This window comes from Halichoeres trimaculatus, unplaced genomic scaffold (genome assembly GCF_033239565.1).
Source record: "Halichoeres trimaculatus isolate MK-OKI-2021-1 unplaced genomic scaffold, fHalTri1.1 fHalTri1_scaffold_1, whole genome shotgun sequence".
NCBI classification, from domain to species: domain Eukaryota; kingdom Metazoa; phylum Chordata; class Actinopteri; order Labriformes; family Labridae; genus Halichoeres; species Halichoeres trimaculatus.
Genome location: NW_027437179.1, coordinates 26630965 through 26656317, shown reverse-complemented (window position 1 = coordinate 26656317; position 25353 = coordinate 26630965). Strand labels below are relative to the sequence as shown.

The 25353-nt window shown below is 40.7% G+C and overlaps 2 protein-coding genes across 6 annotated transcripts; both read right to left on the bottom strand.

Annotated features, from left to right (window-relative positions):
- Positions 1 to 327: 327 nt before the first annotated feature.
- Positions 328 to 12417, bottom strand: patz1 (POZ/BTB and AT hook containing zinc finger 1). Of its 3 annotated transcripts, XM_074670406.1 has the most exons (6): positions 10681 to 12417; positions 9880 to 9943; positions 9601 to 9772; positions 8426 to 8584; positions 4190 to 4393; positions 328 to 3792 (listed from the first exon to the last, which is right to left on the bottom strand). In XM_074670406.1, exons 1-6 carry the CDS (start codon positions 11916 to 11918, stop codon positions 3311 to 3313), a joined length of 2319 nt encoding a protein of 772 aa, XP_074526507.1. In that variant the 5' UTR covers positions 11919 to 12417; the 3' UTR covers positions 328 to 3310. The 3 variants fall into 3 exon arrangements, with proteins under 3 accessions (XP_074526507.1, XP_074526515.1, XP_074526525.1); XM_074670414.1 differs by lacking the exon at positions 4190 to 4393 and having other exon boundaries at positions 10681 to 12413; XM_074670424.1 differs by lacking the exons at positions 4190 to 4393; positions 8426 to 8584 and having other exon boundaries at positions 329 to 3792; positions 10681 to 12410.
- A 1000-nt stretch (positions 12418 to 13417) lies between these two features.
- Positions 13418 to 25353, bottom strand: eif4enif1 (eukaryotic translation initiation factor 4E nuclear import factor 1). Of its 3 annotated transcripts, XM_074670386.1 has the most exons (20): positions 24992 to 25353; positions 24859 to 24916; positions 24184 to 24319; positions 24026 to 24099; positions 22395 to 22522; positions 21887 to 22161; positions 21202 to 21400; positions 20888 to 21051; positions 20061 to 20199; positions 19570 to 19743; positions 17088 to 17359; positions 16517 to 16576; positions 16222 to 16408; positions 15843 to 15931; positions 15457 to 15590; positions 15258 to 15339; positions 15041 to 15164; positions 14633 to 14947; positions 14368 to 14538; positions 13418 to 14284 (listed from the first exon to the last, which is right to left on the bottom strand). In XM_074670386.1, the coding sequence occupies exons 3-20, from the start codon at positions 24277 to 24279 to the stop codon at positions 14097 to 14099; spliced, it is 2871 nt and encodes a 956-aa protein (XP_074526487.1). In that variant the 5' UTR covers positions 24280 to 24319; positions 24859 to 24916; positions 24992 to 25353; the 3' UTR covers positions 13418 to 14096. The 3 variants fall into 3 exon arrangements, with proteins under 3 accessions (XP_074526487.1, XP_074526479.1, XP_074526495.1); XM_074670378.1 differs by lacking the exon at positions 24859 to 24916; XM_074670394.1 differs by lacking the exon at positions 24859 to 24916 and having other exon boundaries at positions 16517 to 16573.

Sequence of the window (25353 nt, the reverse complement as noted above, 5' to 3'; positions counted from 1 at the left end):
TGAGACTCGGGCACAAGCTATTCAGACTGAAATCAGTTTTCTAGCCACGCAGTAAACAACTTTATACTGTAAAGTATGTGTATGTGGTTCTAACAGAGTCAGCCTCAAGTGGACACTTGAGGGACTGCAGTTTTCACACTTGTGCTTAATTTTGGAACCAAGTGCTGGAAGCCAGCACTTGGTTCAGGTACTGTCACTGAGGTAAATGCAGCATTTTTGAAAATATGAAATATGGACTACAAATTGGTGCTACCATCCATCAGAGCACTTACAAGAAAACAAACCCACTCCACTTTTTTAATCCCAATTTATTAGGTGCTCATCTCTGTACCAACAAAGGAGATGAGACTCAATAACACAGTACAAAAAAAGATATCTATAGAAAAGTATGCTTATATTGAAATATGTCCAAAGACATTATAACAAAACATGTAGCTCACATGTTTAAGGAGCAATCTTGTTGAATATGATGATAAAATACCAGGTTAACATATTGTACATTTTCTGTGTTTTATACAAAAGTGTCATTGCAAGTCACTCTGTACAGTTCTTACCCTTTAGAAAAGAGGACTGTTTTTTAATCCACTGCTGTGCACAATCAGTATTTGGAAGGCACTTTGCAATAGACCAAAAGCTGAAAGCAAAAAATGTTTAGGCCTTCAAAAACATCTATTTACAGTGAGTACCAACAGAACTGAAAACAAATAATACATCCCAGGGGAAAAACCCTTACTCCTTACAGCATCTTGCACTTGTTAAAAAAAAAAAGAGACAAAACTCAAAACCTATTCGTTTTAAATGATTAAATACTAGTGCAGAGTGGATCAAAAAGGGGACAAAATCAACTTAGTCAAAGACATGAGTCATGTGACAGCACGGTGAACAGTGAAACTTTTAACTGCCACCAACCAGTGATCGACATTCAGCTCCCAGCTCAGCGTGCATGCCACCACATGCAGGCTTCAGTCATACCTCCACATGATGGACATAAACAAAAAAAAGTATACGTGTACACAACAACCACTGATAAACACTGAGCATACCGGTTGGGTCATATATTTATATGTATTTATATATTTATATTAATAAAATGTGTATATAAATGGTATATACACTTGTTACAATCACAACATAGTCATAAATAATATAGGAATGTGTTGAATTCAACAGCCTAAGTAATGCACAAATAATAGTTCAAACAGAAAGCAGGATACACAAATCAAACACAAATAGCACGTAGTCATTTTATAGAGCCATCACACGCACGCACACACACACACACACACAGTGCCTCCTTTCTGTGGGCCTAGATCTGCATGATACAAGTATCCAAATGTAGTTGGAGAAAAATAAGACCCATATGAGAGCTTGTTTTATTAAGAGGTTTGTAAAAGGTCAATATTTTGTGGATTTCTTCAACGTATGACATAAAACTTCTACAACAAACTTCTACAGATCATCAACAGAAAGTGTCTTTTCTTTTAGGGGGTTTGTTTTACCAAATGTAATCTGAAGCAAACTTAAAGGTAAAGGGGGCTCCGACACAAAATTGCTCCTTACATTGGCTCTTGATGTGGATTGATATGAGGAACAGTTCGATTAAGTCTGTCCTCGCCACAGGAATGTCTTGGATTAAACACATCTTCAGAGTACGATAGTGAGATTAATCATTAGTCCTCTACTACCAACACAATTTAAACTGACAGGAGGTGTGTGAAAAATACAGGAGGAAAACAATAGGTGATGATTAGAACAGAATAATTTAAATAATTTTAATTCAGGGCTAGAAGTAGCATTATGTTTGGTCAGTCCAAAAGCTAATGGATCGGGACCTGTCTTTGTCATTCATCCCACAGACACACACACACACACACAGACACACACACACACACACACACACACACACACACACACACACACACACACACACACACACACACACACACACACACACACACACACACACTTGAGCCATAAAAAAATGTCATAATTTAGAGCAAAAAATGATCAAAATGAGCAAATCACAAGATTATCAATAGATTAAAAAACTGTACACATAACCAAGGGCATGAATAAGTTAATAAAATATATTCCACATTTCTCAAAATATATACCTGACATTGGTCCCTGTTCAATGTACACAACTGATTTAACACCAAACAAGATCTGGAAACCTTGTCATCGTACAACGCTCATTCCTAACAGGCTCAAGGCAGAGTTTTCTCATTTGAAAAAATTTCCTCCTCCTTTTGTAAAATTCCTGCAAACAGTACGGCTCTTAAAATAATGGCTTTTCTCTCTTCACTTCTGTAACATCTTGAACAAATAACTCGCTGTAAGAATCATGAAATAAAAAACGCTTAAGGTCCTCCTTACATTCTGTTGAGCTGCAAGGCAATTTTCTTCATTATAAGCACACCTGACCTGCTGCTTTTGTGCAGACTCGGCTGTTTGATTCATGGCTGTTCAGTTAAATGTAAATTGTAAAACTTTGGGAAAGCTTGGTCAAATAAAGAAACCTGATTCTAAGAACTTCTATGTGTTGAATCTTAAACTTTAAAGCAGTATAAACTTGGTTACAGTCAGTGAGGCATGATGATATCATCTACTTCTGTGAGGTAGATCAAATACTTCTCTTCTAAAATGCTCTTCTCTTTAAATGCCAGATGAGACATAACTATGTATTTGTTTTTTTAATTATTTTTTTTCCCCAAGAGCAACCAATTCAATATCAGTGTTTTAAGGTCAAGGTGAGGGGCAATGTTCACAATACTTGTTTCATGAAATTTGCTGAGCCCATTAGGAATGTTTCTTGGAATAATTAACATATTTCTTAAAAACATGCAACAAAATAAGGGCCTCTATCGATCTGTGTTCCAAAAAAAATTCTTCTTCAAATAAACAAGAAACATAAATATAGAATTCACAGAAACAGACAGTAATCAACTTGTTTCTTAAGGTTTCTGTAAATAACACATAAAGAAACATTTGTGCCACTAAGAAAGCTCAATAACACCAAAGCAAATAAACAAATGGAAGCATCCCAAATGTCTCCAACAGATCCAGATCAAGAAATGAAACCTTCACGTTCTTTTGTTGTTAAGAAAACACTCACTTTTTGTTCTCTGAAAAAGTAGAAAAAGTAGGAACCACATGGCAATCTGACAAAACTTGTGTACATATTAAGCAATGTAAGGAAACTGAAAACAGTGTCTTGAGGCTAAGGTAATCCCTTATACAGAGTTTTATCTGAGGGCAACCCGGCTGTGTCCAAAGAACAAAAGGCTTCACTTTACTCAAAGCAAGTATGTCACTTTGCTCCAAAGTCAAGTCCACTCTGACCCACCTCAGCATCCACCAGTGAAGAGGCAAATGCAGACTGGACTATCTGAAAGCCAAACGACTCGAGCAGAGACATATTTTGTTGAGGGGAGAAAGGGGAGGTCAGGGAGGGGGGCAGCTCATTTAAGCTCGACCCAGAGACCGCCTGGGCCTTCTGGGCTTTGTGAACTCTGTGCTGATGCTTGTTGAGGTAGGACTTGGTGCGGAAGGCTTGGCCACAGAAAGGGCAGGTAAACTTCTTCTCATGGTCTGTTGTCTTGGCTTTAGATCCTTCAGGAGATCCCAAGCCACCTGCCGTGGCTCCGTTGCAGGCTAAAGAGGGCATCTCCAGCTCTGGTCCATCTGGTTTGCTTGGAGATTTAAGCTCGGCACCATTGGGCAACTCGCCAAATGAAGGATCCGATTCTTCTGACTCTAGATGAGGACATTTTCCAATGTTTTCCTGTCCATCTGAGGTAAACACAACATGGGTTTAAAGGTAGAGTGACAGAGAGAGGAGAAAAGGGGGAAATGAGAGAAAAGGGAGGCAGAAATTAGAACACATGAATTAAAAAAGCTCTAGTGGCACTGGTCACCTGCAAAATTTAACTGTAAACTTCAGGATGAGGGCATCAACTACAAGCTCAAACGTGGTGGGACTATAGTTAACCAATCAATCATTAATTACAGTAAAAAAAAACTGACAAAGCATAAAAACGAGGATAAACTCTAAAATGATCTGTGTTAGTCCATTTGCCCAGTTTCCACTGAGAATCCTCTGATCACACAACTGACTGCCTGTGCTGGCACTGGGCCCCCGCCCACCCTCCTCCTCCTCCTCCTCCTCCTGCTGCTGGACTGTACTAACCTGTGACTGGCCCATGGACAGGGAAGCCAGGCAACCCGCCAGAGCGAACCTCCCAGAAATATGAAGCCCCACCTGCCTTCCCCATGAGCAGCTCAGGCTGCGGGCCCAAGGCTGGAGGGCCAGGCTGGGGAAGAACTGGGTGTCCATGATAGCGAGTCTCTGCCTCAGGCGAGGTGACAAACAGCTGGCGACTGGCGCACAGGTCTACACAACACCCGGCCAGAGAGAGAGGAAGGGGGTTGGGGGCAGACATGTCAGGCCGACAAAAACCATGCGAACAGAGTTACCTTCATTTCATCACTGGTGCTTAAGATGCTGCCTGTGAATGAGGTGAGCTACAGAGGTTTAAATGAATCCATGGTGAGTAAGTCCTCCTGAAGCCATCACTGATCAAGAAATCCACTCCTACCAGTGAATGCCACATCCTTGAGCTAAGTGACTAATGGTTGATATTTGTGCAGAAAAACAACAGATGTGAGTCATCATCATCATCATGACTAACAAGCTAGTATAATCAAGTGAAAATAAATAAACTGTAGCACTCCAGCAGGGACCTTTCTTACTGTGGAAATTCTAACTTGTTAAACACAAGTGTGATTACAAAACACTGGAAAAACACAAAAAGGTACAGACCACTGCTAAAGCACTGTGTCTATTCTTCTGCAATAGATATAAATCAAGATCTCTATTCCGAGATGTAACAGGATCTGACTTTGCTCATGCTGCATCCTTCATCCGCTCCATTTACTGCCTTAAAGCAAACAGCAGCACCACAAATACTCCTCATCAGATAGCCATCATAATGTAATATTTCCCATTTATGCCTGCAGAATGTCCTTGTATAAAAAGCTCATTTCATGTCAAGAATAGTCTAGTATTCACACATGCAGCTGACCTGTTACTTACTGCTACACTGTAGAAGATACAGTGACAATACACAAGTCTGACCACAGCCGTTCAAAGGTACACATTTTCTTCACTTTGAGTTAATGGGTCTGTTTTAGGTGTAATGTTTTTCCAGTACATAATCAAATAATAACTGCACCATTTTTTGTTTCAAACTCTACACAATATCATTTAAAGCCATCCTCAGCAGCACCTACTCTAACTGCAGGGAAAAAAAACAACATTTATACTACTGTGACAAGATCTTAAGTATTTATATGGCACTTGTATGATGGCTATTTAAAAGGTAATCATCACAGAATGACTCTATAACCAATAATGTTTTCCTTTTACACAGAGATATGTTTGTTATTTTCCTAAGCAAGAACAGCAATACAGAGGGTCCACTAAAAAACTGTAACACTGCCAAAATACACAAATAAAAAACAAGTCTACCCCTGAAAACCTTGAAACTGTTATGTAAGTGAAAAAGTGTTACTTTAAGTCTCAATTTCTTTGAAAGCTCCCTGGTTTTACCTCAGACAGGCTTATGTTGCGTTCACACCAAACAAGAATAAAATCATACATGTGAGTCAGGTGGCTCAATTGATATTGGTTGGCAAGCACTGTGTGAATTACAGGAGCAAATTAGGCAATGCTGTGGCATGTTTGCTTCATATGTAGTAGGGTTGAACAATTTCAGAAAATAATCTAATTGTGATTTTTTTTAACCAATATTGCGATTAAGATTTAGCATGCGATTTTTTGGGAGGGTTCGGTTTATCTTCTTCATTATTCACTTAACATAAGCAATAAACCGTTCTATAGTATGACAAACACAACAAAGGATAGTGTGACATACAAACATTTTTTTCCTGTTTGCCAGGCCTAGATGTCATGTTTACAAATAACATATAACTCTATTTAACTATTACAATCACAGTAGAATATTGACTCATTGATTTAACTATAGGCCTTATAGACCTGTAATAAATTTTTCATGAATTACCTTAAATAAAATCAGAGAAAGGAACAAAGCACTGCAGAACAACAGGCCTATTATGAACAATAAAATGAAAAAAAAAAAAAAAAAAAAGAATCCTCTCGCCTATGGATCTCACATAAAATACAGTGCATAAATGTTAATAAGACCACATCTCTGGCTCATTCCCTGAAATACGTCAACATGTGGAATGCACTTTTTTATACTTTTTTTTTTATACTTTATACACTTATAAAATGAAAAAGAAACACCGTGTGAACAGAAATTTAAAGATTAATTGTATAGAATTCATACTGATCTCTCATCAGTAAAAACAAAAACTAAAGTAAATGCACTTTAATTTTTTTGGGGGGTTGTTTTTTAAATTGCAGCCTTTGCGATACATACGATCAATTCCCTTATTAATTCCACCTGTGAATTTTCTCTGTTCAAAAAGTAGGCTTAACTGGTTTTCTGTGTCAACAACATTTTATTAAGTTTTTATGTTAAATATGACATGACACTTCTTGGTGTTTAACGTCAAGTGTGACAAATGCTTTAACACATTGGCAGTGTTGCCACCCTTGGATGATACTACGGTGTTGGAACAAGTTGCATTTTGCATTGTTAGCGCCCTTTTTAGTTAGGTAAAGCCAAACTTTCAATGGCTCCAAACTGTCCCCAATTGTCCTGGATATTCTGCTGCTAGCTGAAAAGCATGATTGACATGGCATGTCACGTGACCTCAACATTAGGGGTGGGTACCTTTCACAGTTAAAATGATACGGTACCAATGCCAGTACCTGGCAATCGGTATCAGTACTCAACGGTGCCAATTTTCAATACTTTTGTGTGTGTTTATTTGGTAATAAATATTAATTTGTCTGATAATAAAATCTCACATTTTTTAATTTAATTTTTTTATTCTTCAGTTTATAACCCTACAATGTTGTGTTCATATTCAGCATGGAAACTGCCACTCTCTAACAGTCACAGGGATACGTTAAGGTACCTAAACATGGTATCGTTTGGTTTTACATGACTCGGTACTCGGTACTACAGACGGAATTTGGTCAGTACCTATAAAAGGACCAAATTCAGTACCCATCCCTGCTCAACATAAGGTCTTGCTGCTACAGTGTAGTGTAAAGACTTTACAAGGGAATCATTAGACATATAGCCTCACAATGTCAATGGATCAAGCAATTTCTAATTGATTTTTAACAGGAACCTGTTATAATGCCCATCTCTATTCATCTGCTTGTTCGCTCAGTTAAAAGTTAAAAAATCAGAACCTTGGAAAATTGTTGCACCATGACGACTACTTAAGAGCTATCTGTATGAGAATACAGCAAGTAAACAAACCATTCTCGCAGTAGAAACATGGATAAAGCAAATATTTGTGTTCGTGTCTGGTGTGAGCGCAACGCAACAGTTTTCCCAGCTAGGTAAGACCTTAGCATTTCAGTCTGGTCTGGTCTATTTTAAGATGACGCAAACATCTCTTGTCAGAAATTTAGCAGGAAAAGGACAACTTTATCCACAGTGCACCGTCTATATGCTAATGCTTCTCCTGCAAAAATGACAACTTCTCAATGATTCTCGGGCAAATGGAGAACACATTCCAACGACCATGCAACACTGTGTATTTAAGGACAGATGCTGATGGACCAGCCAAGCAAAAACAGACACTGTTTGCAATGGCCATGCTGGACAAACACACATACACTGAAATAAAATGGAAAAGTGATGCAGCCCTCAAAACTTTCAACATGTTCCAAATATTCAACTATTTACAGTCCGGATAGCTTACAGTCTTATTATGCACTTAGTATTTAACCAAAATTACAGCATCATTAGGAGCTATGAGCAGTGAGTCAGTCCTTTTATGTCAAACTACAGAAAAAAGGACTTAGCCTCACAAACATTTTTATGCCCATTCACTTTCCTTCACTCCAAGCTTGTGTAATAAAATAGAAACGCTTCCTCACACTATTTCTGCAGTCCTGACCTTTGACATGAGTCAGCCAAACTTCTGAAAGCATGGTAACACTACCAGCTCTGTCTACCTGCCTTGCTATGCTAATGTATCTGAAGATAACACCACAACTGCTTTTTTCCCAAACAGTTTTTTGTAAGCATTGGCCCCTTTGAGTAAAAGAGAAAAGGACAGTCACCATCAGATAGATGACCAGCGCATGAAATTGCATCACAGCACGTTTGAGTGAAAAGCTTGGCAGCAGAAGTTTACGTATGCTTGTGTTTTCAAACATACACAAAGATGCAGCAGCATGTTTCTCCAAAAAAGCAGCAAAGCAAATCAAAGCCATAAACATTCAGAGTTTGGGATGGGGCGGGCGGCTGCTTGCCTTCCACTATGCACTGGCGTCCCATGTGGTAAGGGTTGCCGTTGTGCATCTGCAGCTCTCCCCTTGGCTCAGGGAAGGTGTGCATTGTGGTAGATTGGGGCAGAGGAGAGCCATGGTGTGTCTTTATATGCACCTTAAGGTAGGACGCAGTGGAGAAACCTGGACCACAAGAACAGAGAACAAGGCAGTTGTTTGACACACTCGAGGCCTTGGCTTTGAGAAGGGGGCTTCCTTGTATGATGTCAGGCTCATGGATGATGGTGATCAGAGAGGTGCTTGGAGTGGTTTGATAACACTTCCTTACATCATCCTTACTCTAACCTCTCTGCAGTGAGCATCACAAGGGGGAGAAATCTGAATTCCCGTAGGGGGTCAAACTATGAAACACATTGGAAGAATATGTCCAAGAGCTGTTCAAAGCACTTGTGTCCTTGTTTGGAAATTGGATTGTCAAGGGGAGTGAAGCGGTGTTGGGAGAGGGAATTGGATCTGCTTAAAGCTGAGGAGTTTTATTCTGCCTTCAAAACAGACTGTTGATACCTCTGACCTACAAAAGCAAATGAGATAGTCTACAACAAAACTGATTATTTCTGCAATCTTGTTTTTGATGTCTTGACTGCTGAGGGGAGGTAGTTTGAAAACAAAAGAGCTCGTCCCAATGGGCTTAACCTGGTAGTAAAAAGGAGTTTAATGTTTGAAAATTTATATGTCTCATCTCAACAAATCTGTCTCTGAGAGACACTGTTTATAGTCTTGATGAGGATATATACATCTTAATGTAGATTTAATTCTGTAATGCCCTATTTTGAGTCACATTTCTATGTTAACATCAAATCAGAAGTCATTCAAGGCAATCAAATGATACAAGAAACACCACGTCAGAGAGGTTAGTGCTTCCTAGCAGGTTTGGACAGAGGATAAATAATAGTACTTTTGAACTTTACAGATTGCTGTATTTTGAGGAAACTGCTCTTGCAATTTGGCCTGAGAAGGTGCAAAAACAGCCCATTGATTCTTCTATAAGATCACTGAACTGACACAGCTGGGGTGCCAAGAGGAGTTCCCCAGTTCAAAGTAGAATCAGAAAGAGCAAGCCAGGACCAAAACTGGATCACACTGATTTACCCAACATGGGATAGAACTTACAGCTATGGAGCTGTACTTTGAAAAATTACCTTTGTTGCAAATACCACAGTAGTTATGTGCTCCCTCGCTGTGCTTCTTGAGATGGTCCGTCATGTAAGCAGCTCGCAGAAACTTGCCACAAACTTTGCAGGGGATTTTGTCTTCATGACATGCAAGGTGTGACCTAAGGCGATCTCTTGTAGCAAATGAAGCATTACATATCTGAAACACACAAAAAATGACACTTTTTTTCTCATATAATTTGATGTTGTTATTTTTTTCTAAATTACATGATTTTTTGTTTGTTAAACTCTTGATCCAAATGTTACCTGGCACTTGTGCGGTCTTTCTGTTGTGTGAACCTGTTTGATATGCCCATTCAGGTGGTCCGGTCTGGAAAAAAAAAAGCAAAGCAGGTTTTTTTATTATTATTATTTGGAAGGCTCCTTTGACAAAATTATACAAATATAAGAAGCTGTTGTTGCTATAAAATGCATTTCCTGACACACTAAGTGTTTCATAAGCTTTATAAAATAATTAAGGATTGGAAGTTCAATTTTATGTCATGGCTTCATCACAAACTTAATATCACTGCATGGGCAGTCTGTAACATTGGTGCACATTTGTGTCAAACTGACCAGTCATTATCTGCATGTATTTCAGCCCCCACAGCAGTAGAGGGCAGTAGTGAGCTTACAATAGGTCTGATATGAGCCTGGGAAACTGCCTGTGTGGTTAAAGCTAAATAACACAGATGGCAAACCACAGTGCAACTATTACCAATTATAACAGCTGAGGGGGTTATTACAACACTCATCAGGCTTTAGAAAATTGGACTTTCTTTAAACTAGCTGCATTAAAACTAACAATCTACAGTCCTGTGTACCTTTTACTGGAACTTAAAAGGGTGGTAAAAATGTTCACCTTGTTTCTTGGTTTTAGTGAAGACCCTTACTTCAGGTCATACCTGAAGTGTTTGTATGTGTGGGTCTGTGCATCTCTAAGGTGAATAAACACCTTTGTGTGAAGCTGTCATGAAGTGATTTCTTCCATTAATACTTGTCTATTTGGTAATGGTTATTTTAAATCCCTGTAGTTAGAGATAGCACGTAACGTAGTGATTTACCTACCTTGAAAAACCTTTACCACAGCTTTGGCAAACATAAGGTTTGCCCACTGACCCGTCATGGGACCGCACATGGTATGACATCCTGTCCTTGCGTTTGAAGCGGAGCCCGCACACATGGCATGCATATGGCTTCTCCCCGGAATGAGAGAGCTTGTGCCTATTCAGGTGATAAACATCGCGGAAAACTTTACCGCAAATATCACATCCAACGTGCCGTCTTGTCCTTTCCCTTTTTCGCACGTTGTCAAGCGCGAGCCCTCCGTTTTCTACCAGTCCAGGCTGTGACATCAAAGACATGCCGCCCGCTGATGACAGGCTGTCACCGGCATTGTTTACACCGCTGTGGTTGGCTCCGTGTTGCGCTTCGTGATTCTTCAAGCGTGAAGCCTCAGTGAAAGCCTTGCCGCAGGTATTACACGGGAACAGTATGCTCTCTTTCAGAGTGTTGTTGTTGTTGTTAAAGTTTAGAGTTTCCACAACCCCACCAACTTTCTTTGGTCTCCCCCTACTTCTTTTCGACTCAGGGGAGCCTGCGTCGTGTTGAAACGTGTTCCCCGATATCTCCGTTGTCGGGGAAACGGGCAGTCCTTCTACAGGCTCCAACATTGGAATAGACGATTCACCTCCGTCCTGTAACAACACAGTGGTGGTATCCTCGCTACCGTCCACATGCATTTGTGCATTGCTAGAAAAGCCCTGACCGTTCACCAACATTCCCGTTTCGTTTATAAAATCCTGCTGTACCGCCGGAAAACCCTGCTCCGTGGCTGCCGTAGACTGAAAGAGGCTGGCGTCTCCTCCACGCGATGTTGGGACGAGGATTTGTACGTTGGACTGTTTGATCACCTCCTGACAAATCTCAATCACTGACCGCATCAGTAGAAACTTGGCAGCTGTCATTAACTCGGGGAAACACTCCAGGCGCACCACAATTCTGGATGTGTACGCGAAGTCCAAAACGTCTTTAAAAACTTTCGGGCTTATGGTGTGCATCTCCAGTTCCTTGGCGTCGCCGTCACCTTCCTGCTGGCGGCTAAACACCGACTCAAAATACTCACTGCAAGCGGCCAGCACAGCTTTATGAGCAGGGAAGCTCTCCTCGCCGACGCGTAAGACCACATCGCAGAACCTGCCTCCATCTTTTCTCTGAACGTTGAGGTTGTGTAGCATCTCCGCACTATGCTTGCTCACCTGGTAGGTGTACGAAGAAGTCCAAGACGGCTCCGCTACCTTCTCCATGCCGAATTCATCAAATAACAACTGATATTGACGACAACTGTCGGGAAAACTGAGGATTTTTTCTGCTCTTTTGCGAACACTAGATACCAGCTAGCTGTTACAGAATCCTAAACCCTGCCGCCCCTCCCCGAAGATTTAGCATCTAACGTTCAACGCTAGCAGTAGCACCAGCGAAAAATGGCAGCCCCCCAGCTTCCTGTGAACTTTGACCCTGGTTACTTGAGGGGTGGGGGTCGCTCTTGTTTTGTGAAATAAAACGTCTCAATGGTTTGATACTGTCGGACACTCGGTAATTATTAATCCCTCATTCTAGTGTCAGTCGCTGTGAGGAGGAGCGCCCCCGCACACAAGGGGTCTTTCTCCTCCATAAGGCGAAATGTGAACATGCATGTCTCTTCCTGCTTGGTCTGATGGTAAAACCCCTCCCCCACCTACCACAAACAGAAAAAAACCTCCTATGTGCACGGACGCAGTCTGCAAGCTCACCCAGAGTATATCCTTGTACTGTACTGATCATCCGACTTAACCCAAACTTGAAATGATCATAAAGCAAGGTACTTGCAGACTTGTATACAAGCAAATGAGCAGCGTAAATAATACAGCTTTTATAAACAATGAAAATGACAGCATATGACAAGGGCACTACTCCTCAGTTTAGGGAGCATTTTTGATGGCAGGTCATCAGAAGTCATTTATTGAATGTTTTCTGTTATTAAAACAATGCATCCACTTAAAAAAAATCCTTAAAGATTTTCTCTTGTCACTTGCTTTTTCTGGCATTTTAAATATATTTTGTCATCCAGATGTGTTTAAAAAATTAAGTGAATTACGCACACACAATTGAACTTTTGGAAATTGTAGAAGGCAAGTCTACAATTGATACATCAAATTTGACTTGTAAAAAATAACTTTTAAACTAACTTTTTATCCCCATGACCTATACAGCATTTCAACAAAGAAAATTTCTATTATAAGCCAAATTACTTAAAATTTTTGGAAACCTACGATCAAAAACTGAATTGTACATTTGTCAAAAGCCATCTGCAACAAGCAAGGCCAACAGTCAACTGTACAGTGCACAGGGAAGTTATCTCTAATGTCTAAAGTTTTAACTCAACTTTTTTATGTATATACAGAATACAATTGGCGCTCTTCCAAAATATTTTTGAAGGGATCAGACAGAAAAAACAATATAAGTTTGAGTTTCTCTTAAGTCCCACTTTTAGGTTTTCTAACACTGAAGAGATCTTACGCATGTTTCCAGAGTTGGCATGGGTTCCAACTCCTGATACATCTGTGAACAAAGCAACAGTTGTCACGTGTAGTGCAATGTTACCACAAAGAACCAGCTCAGACAGAATGCTTGCCAGAGCTGTTGTATAAGCTGGCTTTTGTATAAACAAGAGTCAATGAAGATTTATAAAAAACATTTCAAACAATTAAAACAGTTTTACTGAAGATTTTATTTATTAATTCTATTTGTGCTTTTTATAACTTAACAGCACATAAACTGAATCCCAACCACCCTTGAAAACTGACAATGTGAGCAGCCCCCTCCAGTCCTTCCTCCTCCCCCCCAGCGGCAGGTTGGATGGGGAAGGATACAGTTTCTAAAGGAAGATGGGGAAAAACAAAAACAAAAAAGGCACAACCAGCACTCACTGTATCCCTACGAGTTGTTAGGACATGCTCCAGCCTGTCACATTTACAGAAAAGGGCCACACAGGAGGAGAGTACACACTTTACTCATCAATCCTACATTTTCAACCAACAGTAGCCCTTCCTCAGTGCACATCTTGGGGGGTTTAAAGTTTGGGTGTGACAAAGGAATGCTACCAGCTTTCATTTACTTCCCATCCAAACAACAACAAAAAAATCTATATACAGGGAGAATAAGATTCTTTCCCATGGTCTGTACAATTGGGCCTATACATTATTTACCTAATAAAAAAAAAAAAAGAAAACATTCAGCCGGCAGAACAAGTTGCCATAACTTGTCTTCCCATTTCTGCTGACAGCCTCTTCAAAAGCACTTACTTATGGATGAAGACAAAGTATGGCATGGTTTCATTGTCCAGGTCTGTGGTGCACCATCTTTCAAAGTAAAGTTCACATTTTATGGTAGAGAGGAGGTGGAGATGGGCAAAATAAGGGAAAAAAAATCCTGCCCTGTGTTTCCTATGGTCGCAACTCCAACTCATCTACACTTATGACCTTGGCTGGCATGGAGGGGAGAGGCTGCTCTAGCACATCTGACCCAAACCATTTGGCAAGGCCTAGAGGGGGGGCACCCCCGTGTTGCTGGGGTCCGTTTGTCCTGTGAGGGCCTTGGCTCTGTGACTGAGGGCCTGGGACACCTGGATGTACTGTGAGACATAGTAAAAACAAGTTAAACCAAGGGGCAAGACAAATGCTTAACTGTAACTGAAGTGACAGTAGTCGCACTCACTTGGTCTCTGTTGCTGAAGTTGCTGCTGCATTACTGCTAACTGCATTTGAGTGTTGGCTCTTGGAGGTAGAAGTGGATGCCCTGTTGCACTAAGAGGGTACAGCGGTTGTCCAAGCAAGGCTGGAGGTAGACCCTGAAGTTGTGCAAGGTCAACATGTGGTGGAAATATACCTGGTGCATAATGGAAACATTTGTCAGCTCACAGGAGAATCAAAGAGCAAGCCCACCTGATAGGAATGTGGGGGAATAAAAGGCCAACACCAACCAGCTTGTACAAGAGCGGGTCCAAGTTGCTGGGGCTGGATACCCTGGGCCAGCATTCGTTGAACCACATTAGGGTGCATTTGGGGAGGAGGCCTCACCATAGGTACATGGGATAGCAGTGGTACTGGATAGATGGGCCGAGGAAAGGATGAGGAGGGTCCTGGAGGTACCATGGTCGGCGTATGGTGTCCAGCAGAGCCAGGCCTGAGACGATCCTGGTCCTTGTTTGGCAAGTTCTGGGAGCTGGCCTTGACTCCTCCAGAGTGGGCAGCATTCCCTTCTATAGCCTCCAGATACAGATTTGGGGAGCAGCTGTCTGTAATATTCCACAAATACAAATCAAAATGTTACAGTGTGAACTACTTTGTCTAAAGCAAACATCAGCTATGACTGATTTCATGCTCTATACCATCTTGAGAGTGCACTGACGCCTCCTCCTTCATCTCTGCACGACCGGACGGCTCATCTCTGCTTTTCTCTTTCGTGGCGTACATTTTGCGGATCACAGATGTGGGTGTAAATGAAGGGGACAACTGTGGCACAAAGAAATCACATTAATGCTCACCAAATGAGGCAGTGCAGAAGGAACAAGATTTAAAATAGAAAATACATTTATATATACTCACCATGCTTGTGACAGGGTTGCCTGGAGAGTTTCTTCCAGCAGGCTGAGGACCAGGACCAGGAGAGCGGTTCACACGCTGCAGTCTGTAGAGAGTCATGGTAAAAAGCTGGGCTAAAGTACCATTCATTCCTATTCAGTTCAATGATTCAGACTCTGTTCATTACCTCTAGAATATTAGTGCAGGTTTAAAATAATCTCACCTGGCTCGAAAAGCTTTGTCCTGTGATTGCTTGTAGCCAGTGTGGAATGAGGGGTGAGCATGCAGAGCAAGGTCTTGTTGGAATGCCAGTGCTTCCAGGTCAGCCTGATTGACTGGCATAGAAAGCGCCCTCATCTGGACAAACAAAATACATACAACTCCAGATCAGAAACATCTTGAGTGATAAACGAGCTTGGTCTTAAGAAATGTGTTCAGGTACATGCAAAAAAAAACTGTGCACAAACACTACTCCAAGAACTTGGTGATCATGAGACAGATCTCAAGCATGCACACAAGAGAAAGATTGAGAGAAGAAAAGGACGTTTACATTGAAAATATATTTTTAAAGCAATTATTCAAGGTGCGGCAGTCCAAGTTTGAGAATACCTGTTGCTGTGCAGCAGATCGAGGGCTTATAGACCTGTGAACATCAGCGAACTGTTCTGGCAGCATGGGCTGAGGACCAACAGGAAAACCTTTGAATCAAAGATGGGAGAAAACAACTTGATTATTAAAGCTTTTTTTCATCAACACTCAGAATTTGAAAAGGCTAGTCAGAGATTTGTTTTACTCTTACATTGATGTTATTTTTAAATAAATGGCATTAGTGCCATCTGCTGACAACTACAAGTTAAGTTTTCAAGGAGCTATCAACCACCCATGTTCCAGTGTGCAGACATTTGTTTACTGCTCTTTTGCAGACTTCTACCAATAATCTGTTTGTAGGAGCAACAAAAATTTACTAAAAAAGGTTGAAAGGGCTTACCGGCTGAAGGTTGCAACCGACTATTAAAGTAGTCAGGTGAGGGTGCCCTCTGTGGAAAGAGAGGGGGCGAGGGGCCTTTCTGAAGTAAGCCATGAAGAGGAGCAGAGGTGGTCGGACCCTCAGAGCTGCCTAATAGATTGCCAAGTAACGTAGGCGAAGCATTACGAGCAGGACCTCCCAAGAGCTCCTACAACACATACAGACAGTGTGAGCAATATTTTCATCAGTCTTTAGCCAGTATTTTAGGAAGCTTGACATTTTCAACATCAGCACAAGAGATGACCAAACTACAAACCTGAAATATGTTTTTTTGCTGTGCAGGCACATCAGACACCACAGCTTGGTCTGAAGACTGCTGAAGAGGGAGAGGGAGTTTTGAATTGGTGCAAAGTAAATATAAGCACTTAGCTCAAAGTAAAAAACCATCAAAGTGGAAAAAGGCCAGCTTTTATACTCTGATGGATTTTTACATTGAATTTTCAGCCCCAGTGTCCCCTGTACAAGTCAAATAAATCTTTGTATAAATGCAGTTTTATTTTCCTTGTGACACATTTCTCAAAGACTCATGCTTGTTTACTCTGAACAAAGAACACCAATCAGTATCTGACTTACACAGAGAAGGACACTCACATCTTTTGAACACCACAAAAGAATAACTTCAGTAAATTTATGCCCATCACTTTCTGGTTTGTTCAAAGTTTTTAAAAAGCAGTTCAACTAAATTTCAAAAGCATGCACGTAGCATTACTAAAGGACTAATTTCTTTATGTCCCATTGCAGTGCAATGATGGAACACCATACTGTGGGATACAACAGAAAGCTGGGTCAAAAGAAAAAAAATAACTGAATGGATCAAGAATACTTACACTGCTCGAGTTGTTTTTTGGGTGAGTTGGCAAAGTTCCACTTGCCTTCATGCTGCTGACCAGTTTATTAAAGGCTGACATGTCTGAGTCGCGGGAGTGTGGACGGACACTGGGCTCCCCAGTCAAAGCCTCCTCTAAATGTTCAGCCATAAACGGCGTGCCGTTTCCCCTTTGTGGAGGCGGCAGCTTTCGCACCTGAGGTTCTGAGCCCAGCTTCATCCCCTTCATTCCTCCCTCCACTTCTTCCAGTGACAGCACTGCACCACAGTTTGCTGCAGACAAAAAAAATGAATTTAATTTAGGCTGTATTCAGACCAGAAAAGTCCTTTGGTCCACTTGTTTGGTCCGGACCAAAAGCGGACTTTAATTTTTTCATTTGGTGCGGTTCGTATTCAGATTGTACTTTTTGCAAGTGGTCTATATTCTGTAAACACATCCACGTGTGCGACGATCAGTGCTCTCATTTAACAGCACTGACAAAGGCGGCACACAGAATACAGACCTGGAAATGGAGGTAAACGTGTGTTTGTGCTCTTATTAGAGCTGCAAAATCATTTTCAGCTCCTTCAAAGAAGGCTCCGCTCAACAACACCGTTTCAAATTTTGGAACAGCGAAGACGAATGCGCGCAGCAAGGAGACACTATGCTCTGCGCGTCCTGACCCACAACATGTCAGCAACAGCATGGCTAAACAGAAGACGGAGGATCAGGTATGAACCAAAGATGGTTAGGTTACGGTGGCTTTACAGGCCCAAAAGGCGCATGTATCCTGTAGTTACTTCGGATGGACCTTGGTTTGTATTCAGACCTGCACCAGAGAACCACGAGCTGCACCAGAGTTTGTTTGGAAGCGGACCGAGACCACCTCAAAAAGTGGGTCTCAGTCCGGTTGTTTGGTCCACACCAGGGTTCGTTTGTGTCTATTCACACCTGCATGAAAAGTCCACACCAGTATGGGAAATGAACCCTAGTCCGTTTAAAGTGGACCAAACAGTCCACGTCTCACTTTCAAAGACAGGGACACAGGACCTTACAAGTAGGGATGGGTACCCCTCACATTTGAAACTATTGGGTACTGATGCCCACTTCCTGGCAATCTGTATTGGTACTCAACGGTACAAATTTTAGGTACCTTAGTGTGTTTATGTGGTAACAAATATAAATTTGTATGATAATAAAATCCCAAAGTTTTTTAATTTAACATATTTATTCCTCAATATTTAAACTTACAATGCTGTGTTCATGTCTAGCAGGGAAAAATTGCCTATTCTTTCACGCCTACAGTCAAAATGAGGTGTTTTGGTACCTAAACATGGTACCTTTTTATTTTATGTGAATTGGTACTCAGTAGGGCTGGACAATTAATTGGATTTTAATTGTGATTTCAATTTTGTCATCTGACAATCATAAAAACAATATAATCAAAGAAAAACAATTAATATGCCACACAGTGTAGATGTATGCAAGTTCCTGTGCTTCATAGCTCTTCTGTGTTCCATGTGCAGCCACAGCGAGTGTGTGTGACTTATGTGTATCAATAATACTGTATGTGCCACTTGCTGGTTCTTAAAAGTTGTGTTTAAATCAGTTCTGAAGTTTTTGAATAAATGAATAATTGTGTATATTAATTGTAATTTCAATATCACTTAAAATAATCTGGATTCTAATTTTTACCATAATTGCCCAGCCCTAGCACTCAGCACTACAGATGGAATTTGATTGGTACCTGTAAAAGTACCCAATTTGGTACCCATTCCTACTTACAAGTAAGAGTTATCCCAGCTGATTTGGACCAACAATTAACAGAAGACTAGAAGGACTTGCTGTAATGTTTCTATGCAGAGGATATGTGAATCCAAGTGAGTTATTCAAATAAGAGATTATCAAATAAAAGGATAACTAATTAGAAGTGCAACAACTGGTCAATGTTTTGACAAGAATTCTAAAAATTGCTGCAGAATAGCCAACAACTTGTCACTGTTAACTAGGGATGAAAAGAGTATGACATCTTTCAGTAGACTATGAAAATGGCAGCACTTGCAAAACAGTGAAATTACATCATAGCATCAAAGAGCTGCTGATGAAAACCCTTTGTGTCAGAAAACTTCTAAAGTCTAGAGGCATTTTACCCTCAGTGCTACGAATAAGCACACTGGTGGAATATAAGCATTTGAAGGCGGCAAGTTTGACTTCTCCTTTGGATTGACTGTAACATTTAGTTTAACAGTTTCAAAGCTGGAGCCACACTGAGTGAGGTTAACATTTTCAGACTCTCACCATAACGCCATGTAACCGGTGCAATAAATCTACCAACAACAAGAACCTGCAAATGACTGACTGGCAAATGAAGGATGCATTCAAACACTCAACTGCTTTCACACTAATATGTGTGAACATGTTATCCATGGCCCAGTATCTGCCCAGCAGAATGTCTAAATATGACATTAGACAATGCAAGCTGCTAAAAGGAGCTTGCACTTACTGCTTTCTCGTAGCCGTGCCTTGTTGACAGACAGTGTGGAAAGAAGAGGCTTCAGGTCTATTTTGGCTTTGTGCAGCAGCTCCAGGATGTCTACGTTCTCCTTCCGTTCAGATGATTGGATAGGTGTAAAGTACGAGGGAGGTCCATGGCCAGGAGAAGTGTGGGGATCAAGTCCTTCAAAAGAGCAAAGGAGCCAGAGAGTTAGAACATGGAGAAACTTGGATGATGTAAACTACAATATAAGAAGGTACCTTTTAATTTTAAAGATTTTAATGCCTCATGAGCTGGGTCACACTGTTTCCCAGTAGGCATATGGCATTTGATTTCATTAATTATCTGAAGAAATGTAGACACCTATACCTCCTGACAATTACAACACTGTAGTTATCCTGAATACACTATAAAATTCTGCCAAAACATAACTCAGAGTGTAAGAATGGCCATGAGCTGCATACGTAAACATATTCTGCCAGAGAAATTAAATAGTTTACCTCCAAGTTTTTCCAGCTCCTCATGAGGAGTGGACCTCAGACTGCTGGACTGGCTGCCTGAAGGGCTCAGATTACTGGAAAACCACTGACTAAAGCGGCTAGCTGAAACAGGGCCCTCGCCCAGAACGTCCTCTATCATCTGCAAGACATCGACAGGTGCATGTGAGACAGGGGAGTAAGACATTAAATTCAGTCAACCAAAGAGTACTAAGAAAGAAGACAGCACTTACGTTTTGGGTGCTTTCCACTGATCCAGCACAAAAATGTGCTTGGAGATGAAGGGCAGTGTCATTGAATACACTTCTGTTTGGCTTTGAGTTTATCTAATGCCTCAAACCCTGTCAGTCCACAACTTTCTTGTTTAATTTGCAAAATAGCTGCTTGTTTTCCTGATTGGTAACATTTCTAATTGAGGTATAAGGATGGGCATAAATTTGAATTTCTTTTTACCCCCTGGTAACCCCATGCAGGAGCCCATTGATGTGAAAGATTTAGAAAATACATCATCCAGTGACAGTGACCCTCACCCCACTTAGTGAGACCAAGCCAGTGCAGCAGAGGTCAATTGTAATTTCAACACAATGTAAAAATTGTTCTGAGAAACAGAGCCACAGCTCTTATGTAGTATTCTTAATGTTTCATGATTGTGAATAATACGATTAAAAGAACCTGCAGCAGGGTTTTAGAGAAAATGAACATTAAGTCTCTGATGTTAGGCTTGTACTGATTGGAATACATGACAATGCAAACTGAGGTTTAAATCCCAACCCACCGTGGTATTATACGATTAAAACACCAACAAACCCACAGTGCCCCCCAGCACTTACTGAGGCCAGTCCTGGCATGGTCTTCTCCAGGTTAAAGAATTCATTAAAGTCAAAGTCTCCTGCTGTCTGCTCAGGTAAGACATCTGGGTGGGGAACCTCCTGATCAGCAGTGGACTGCAAAACCACATTCTGGTCTTCAGTCTGTCCACCATTACACTCCACTACTGCAGAATAAAAATGGCAACCTTAACGTATACCCTTATGTTTGGCAAGTTATTCAAATGATGCAGCTAGGCAAGTAAACATCACCACACTGAAAATTGGGTTGACACCATAACTGTGCCTTAAAGTGCAAGAGTAAGCTTCCGACATGCCTTCTTTCGTAGATTCTGCTCGTTTCCTTGATCGCTTCAACTTGCGCTTGTCATCTTCCAGTATTTTGTCATCAAATCCAATAAGCTCAATTGTCTCAGACTGGCTGGTTGGACCTCCAGAGAACCACTCCGGCTCCTCCTCAGCATAAGAGTCATTCCTTCTCCTTTCACTGAACACACGTTTGTCACCAAAATCTCTCTGTAAACGATAATACAGCACAACCATAACAATCACTACTGAACTTCACATGCTTTTAAAGACTGTATCCAGTTAACTATGCAATACCATACAGTAAATTCTAGGAACATAGGCTTTTAGACAGCTAAAATAGCAAATGTCAACACTCTACTCAGTTTTGTCTTTTAATAATTTTTTTTTTTACCTTTAACTTTATGGCCAGCCAGAGTTAACGTGTCTGTTCAAACAATTTGGACATGAGAGACTTTGCTGCACTAGTACGTACTTTTCACTCCAAACGGTACCTTACCCACTGTCCTCAGAAATATAAGTAAACATATTTTACTCTTGTATGAAATAGTAAAACATTAGGTTGAAATGCAAAAATCTAATTTTGTGAGGATTATATTTAGCACTTAAGGATGTTTTCTTGCACTACCCAGTCAAGCACCACTGTAACATATGCAATGTATTAGAGATTGCCCAAAAAATGTGGTAAACACCGACCCTGAATCTTTTATCTTTGAAGTCCCTCTCTCGTTCTCTCTCTTTCTCTGCACGGGCTTCTCTCTCAAATGCACGGGCAGCAATTATGCGACCACTGCCAATTCTGCGTGCCCCCCCAAGACGGAGACTCTCATTCTCCTTGTTTTCCAGGGGGCTAATTGGGCGACGGACATGAGGCGCAAGCGCTGCATTGCCTTGACATCCACCTCCAAAGCTGCGTCGCTGCGGGCTCAGTATGACGTCCAGATCATCTTCCTTTAACCGCTCACGAGGATCTAAATACAACAGTGTAACATTTGAGTCACACAGACAAAAAAAGTTCATTATTAACAAAAATAAAAAAAATCAATCAAATGTGAGGCCAAATCAGACAGACTGCTCTGATTGTATCGCTGTTAAAAATCTATGTAATTTCCGCCTTTGTGATAAATTATTTCCTCTCAACCAAACTCAATCAAGCAGCATAATTTAAACCGCAAAATTTCTCCCCAGACTTGTTGGCATTTACCTGGGATTCTTCTTTTCAAAGTAACTCTGTCATCAACATAGTCCTTCTTAAAACCTTCCACCGGAGAGCTGCGCTCTGACGTGGGATACAACGAGGCATGCCACTTCTCAGGGTCCCAAACACCATCACTGCATCAAAACACAAGTAGAATACAATTAAACATACAGTCATCGAAAAGGATACCACTCATTTCACTTGAACCAGTTATTCTCGATGTTTCTGATCAACAGGAGGAAAAATACTGTGCAGTACAATCCAAAAACTACACATGGAAAATTAGTCAAATTTACTGTCAGCAAAGGGAAGTGACTGACAATCGCCATAGGCAAGGCTGTTAGAGGAAAATGATGGGGAGGCGCAATGCGGTGACTCAAATTGGATACTTCTGTGAATATACATACATTTAGTACACTGCATATGCTACGTACTTACTAAAACAGAGTACAAAATCTTACAGGCTAGTGTTTCAAATCAAACACTGCGGCTTTGCAATGTCTATCACATTTTAAAGCCACTCACAGGTGTCCTCCTGCTGTTCATTAATAGCAACAGTCATCCATTATTTGATCTGTTCCTGCCCCTTCTGCTACATAGCCAAGATGACAACCACTGTGGGTGAGAAGTATCAACACTCAACTTTTGCACTGTTTTGAGTGTGCTGGCAGAGAAATCAAAGTGCACTTGATTTTTGCCATACTGTCAGTGTAAACGCACTTATGCACTCAAAACAGTGAGAATAGGTACAGACATACACACTTTGATCAACCATCCAAGACAATATAGATCACCACAAATGTAAGTAGAATACTGAACAAAAGATGTCCGGACAGTGTCTACAATATCTGCTCACAAAGTGTATAAACAATAACAGCAGAAAGGTCCCAGAAGACAGTATCTAAAACAGTCATTTAAGATTTACTTAATTAAGAATTCAGAAACAAAATTAGACCCTTAAGATTGAACCAGACTAAATGATAAGACAATAAAAATATCCAACACATTAGTTTTTGCTCCAGTTGGTCACACACAAGATGCACCTCCTCAGTTTTGCTCACTGTTTGTGATCCCTCAAAGAATCTAGATGGGTTTCACTAAGACTCAAGTTTGAGTAGTCTGAAAAGACCAAAGAGCTCATCCTGAGCCCCGGAAAGAAAATTATTGTGTCAAATAATCCCAAAGCCAGTGAGCTGTATTTCAAATACACCTTTTTAAGCACATTAACTCTGTTTCATAACTTCGAAGTGACACACCATTATCAATGACTGGATCCAGAAAAACATTTCAGAAAAGAAGTCTTTTTTTGATCCTTCTTTGATCTCTAGGCTAGCATGGGGTCTGGATTTCCCAAGCATGTGTCAACTTGGGGCTTTGTTCTGTAAACTTGAGCCCTTGGGGCTTTCAAATAAATCCCTGTTTTTTAAATTGTTCACCCAGAAAAATGTAGAAAAATACATTCCAAACTGATACTGATATACATTTCTCTCTCTTTCTCTACAGGATCATATTAGACACATTGGTTTCAGGGCAGGTCTTGCTATTTTTGTTGGTGAACAGTTTTGTTGGTTAAAAGATGAATGATCTTGTGGATTACGTGTTCTGAGTAAATGTAGAGACAAAAAAAAAAAGCTTACCTGTCGTATTTCTCAGAGAGACACTCTGGCCTTTCATTGGAGACTGGCAGTTCTTTTATTTCCAGAAGTTCCTCCTGTGTAGAAATAGATGATGCTTATTTTGTTTGAAATATAGCTATTTACGAGGGTAGATAAAATATAAATATATTTCACATCACCTTGGTGTATCTGAAAGGAATTGTGGCTGCTGGCTGTTTGACTTCATTTACAACAGCATCTCCATTCTTCTCCTCTACACAAGTTTCTGTCTCCATGGCTCAAACAGCTCTCGGCTTATCGGTGATTCTACTTGTCCTGTACACAAAGTTAACAGGTTTAAAATGTGTACAGTAATGAAATACTAAAGTGGCTGACTGATTGACTCATTCTGCTGTGCCTTGACCGAGAAGGCCGAAAAATACAAGGATAGATTTAACTGATTTTAACGAAACAATCACTGTTTTTTTTTATCAGAGTGGGCTTTTATTTTTAAAATGTTGGGTCAACATGGCGTTATTTCAACGTTGTGTCAAATGTAGAAACCACCGTTTGTTAAACGCATTACGCGGAACGACATAATGTTAGGCCTCTTAATTGATAACAATATACATAGACCGTAATCTAGCGTCGGGCTAACTTGTAAGAAGACAGGTTCAATCAATACTGCTCGACAATTAGTGAGTTAATTGACAACAGCCAGGCATGAAACATGTCAGGTACAACAATTAAGCCAGCGTGGGTTAAACAAACCTGCATATCTGAACTAGGTGTTCTGATTTAATGTCTCAAACCACATATTGGCCTCTTAGCCTATTTGTCGTAGAGTGACTAAATTTAAAGTAAATATACGTTACCGGTTAGCGCAGGTGTTGCTGAACAGTCAGAAGGCTAGCGCCCCAGTCGACTCAACGCCTCATTAGGAGTACAAATTCAGTATCACCAACTGCCAAATTGGAACATTTGAATAAACACAAACGGTCAACTTACTCGGTGTTATGTGGAGTGCTGGTCGTTTTCGGTAAAGCAGTGGCAGTTAACGTTAGTTAGTTAGCTAGCTAGCAAACCTAGCACTCTTAGCTAGCTAGCTAGCTAACTAGCTGGGGAATGGGGATAATGCCCACCCAGCGAGTAAATCTTTAGCCGGTTGAGTAGTTGCAGTAATTATAGGAAATACACAGCAAACTGGGGTAACTAAACACACTAACACAGGTCCAAATATCAGATTAATCCACACAGAGACTGTGTAATCTTAAATAATTGTCTGCTCCTCTCTTTTCTAAGTCGTAGCACAATTTTCTTCTGATCACCGCTTTAAGAAGGTCCTAGGAAAGATTACATTGTGCCCATGG

Coding starts and splice junctions, on each gene's coding strand:
- patz1 (XM_074670406.1), bottom strand. CDS start 11,918: ATGGAGAAGGTAGCGGAGCCGTCTTGGACTTCTTCGTACACCTACCAG. Junction 9,944..10,680: donor TGTGGTAAAGGTTTTTCAAG/GTAGGTAAATCA, acceptor TTTTTTTTCCAG/ACCGGACCACCTGAATGGGC. Junction 8,585..9,600: donor CTGTGGTATTTGCAACAAAG/GTAATTTTTCAA, acceptor CTTGTGGTCCAG/GTTTCTCCACTGCGTCCTAC.
- eif4enif1 (XM_074670386.1), bottom strand. CDS start 24,279: ATGGAGACAGAAACTTGTGTAGAGGAGAAGAATGGAGATGCTGTTGTA. Junction 22,162..22,394: donor TTTGAAAAGAAGAATCCCAG/GTAAATGCCAAC, acceptor TGTTGTATTTAG/ATCCTCGTGAGCGGTTAAAG. Junction 15,932..16,221: donor TCGGTTGCAACCTTCAGCCG/GTAAGCCCTTTC, acceptor TTTGATTCAAAG/GTTTTCCTGTTGGTCCTCAG.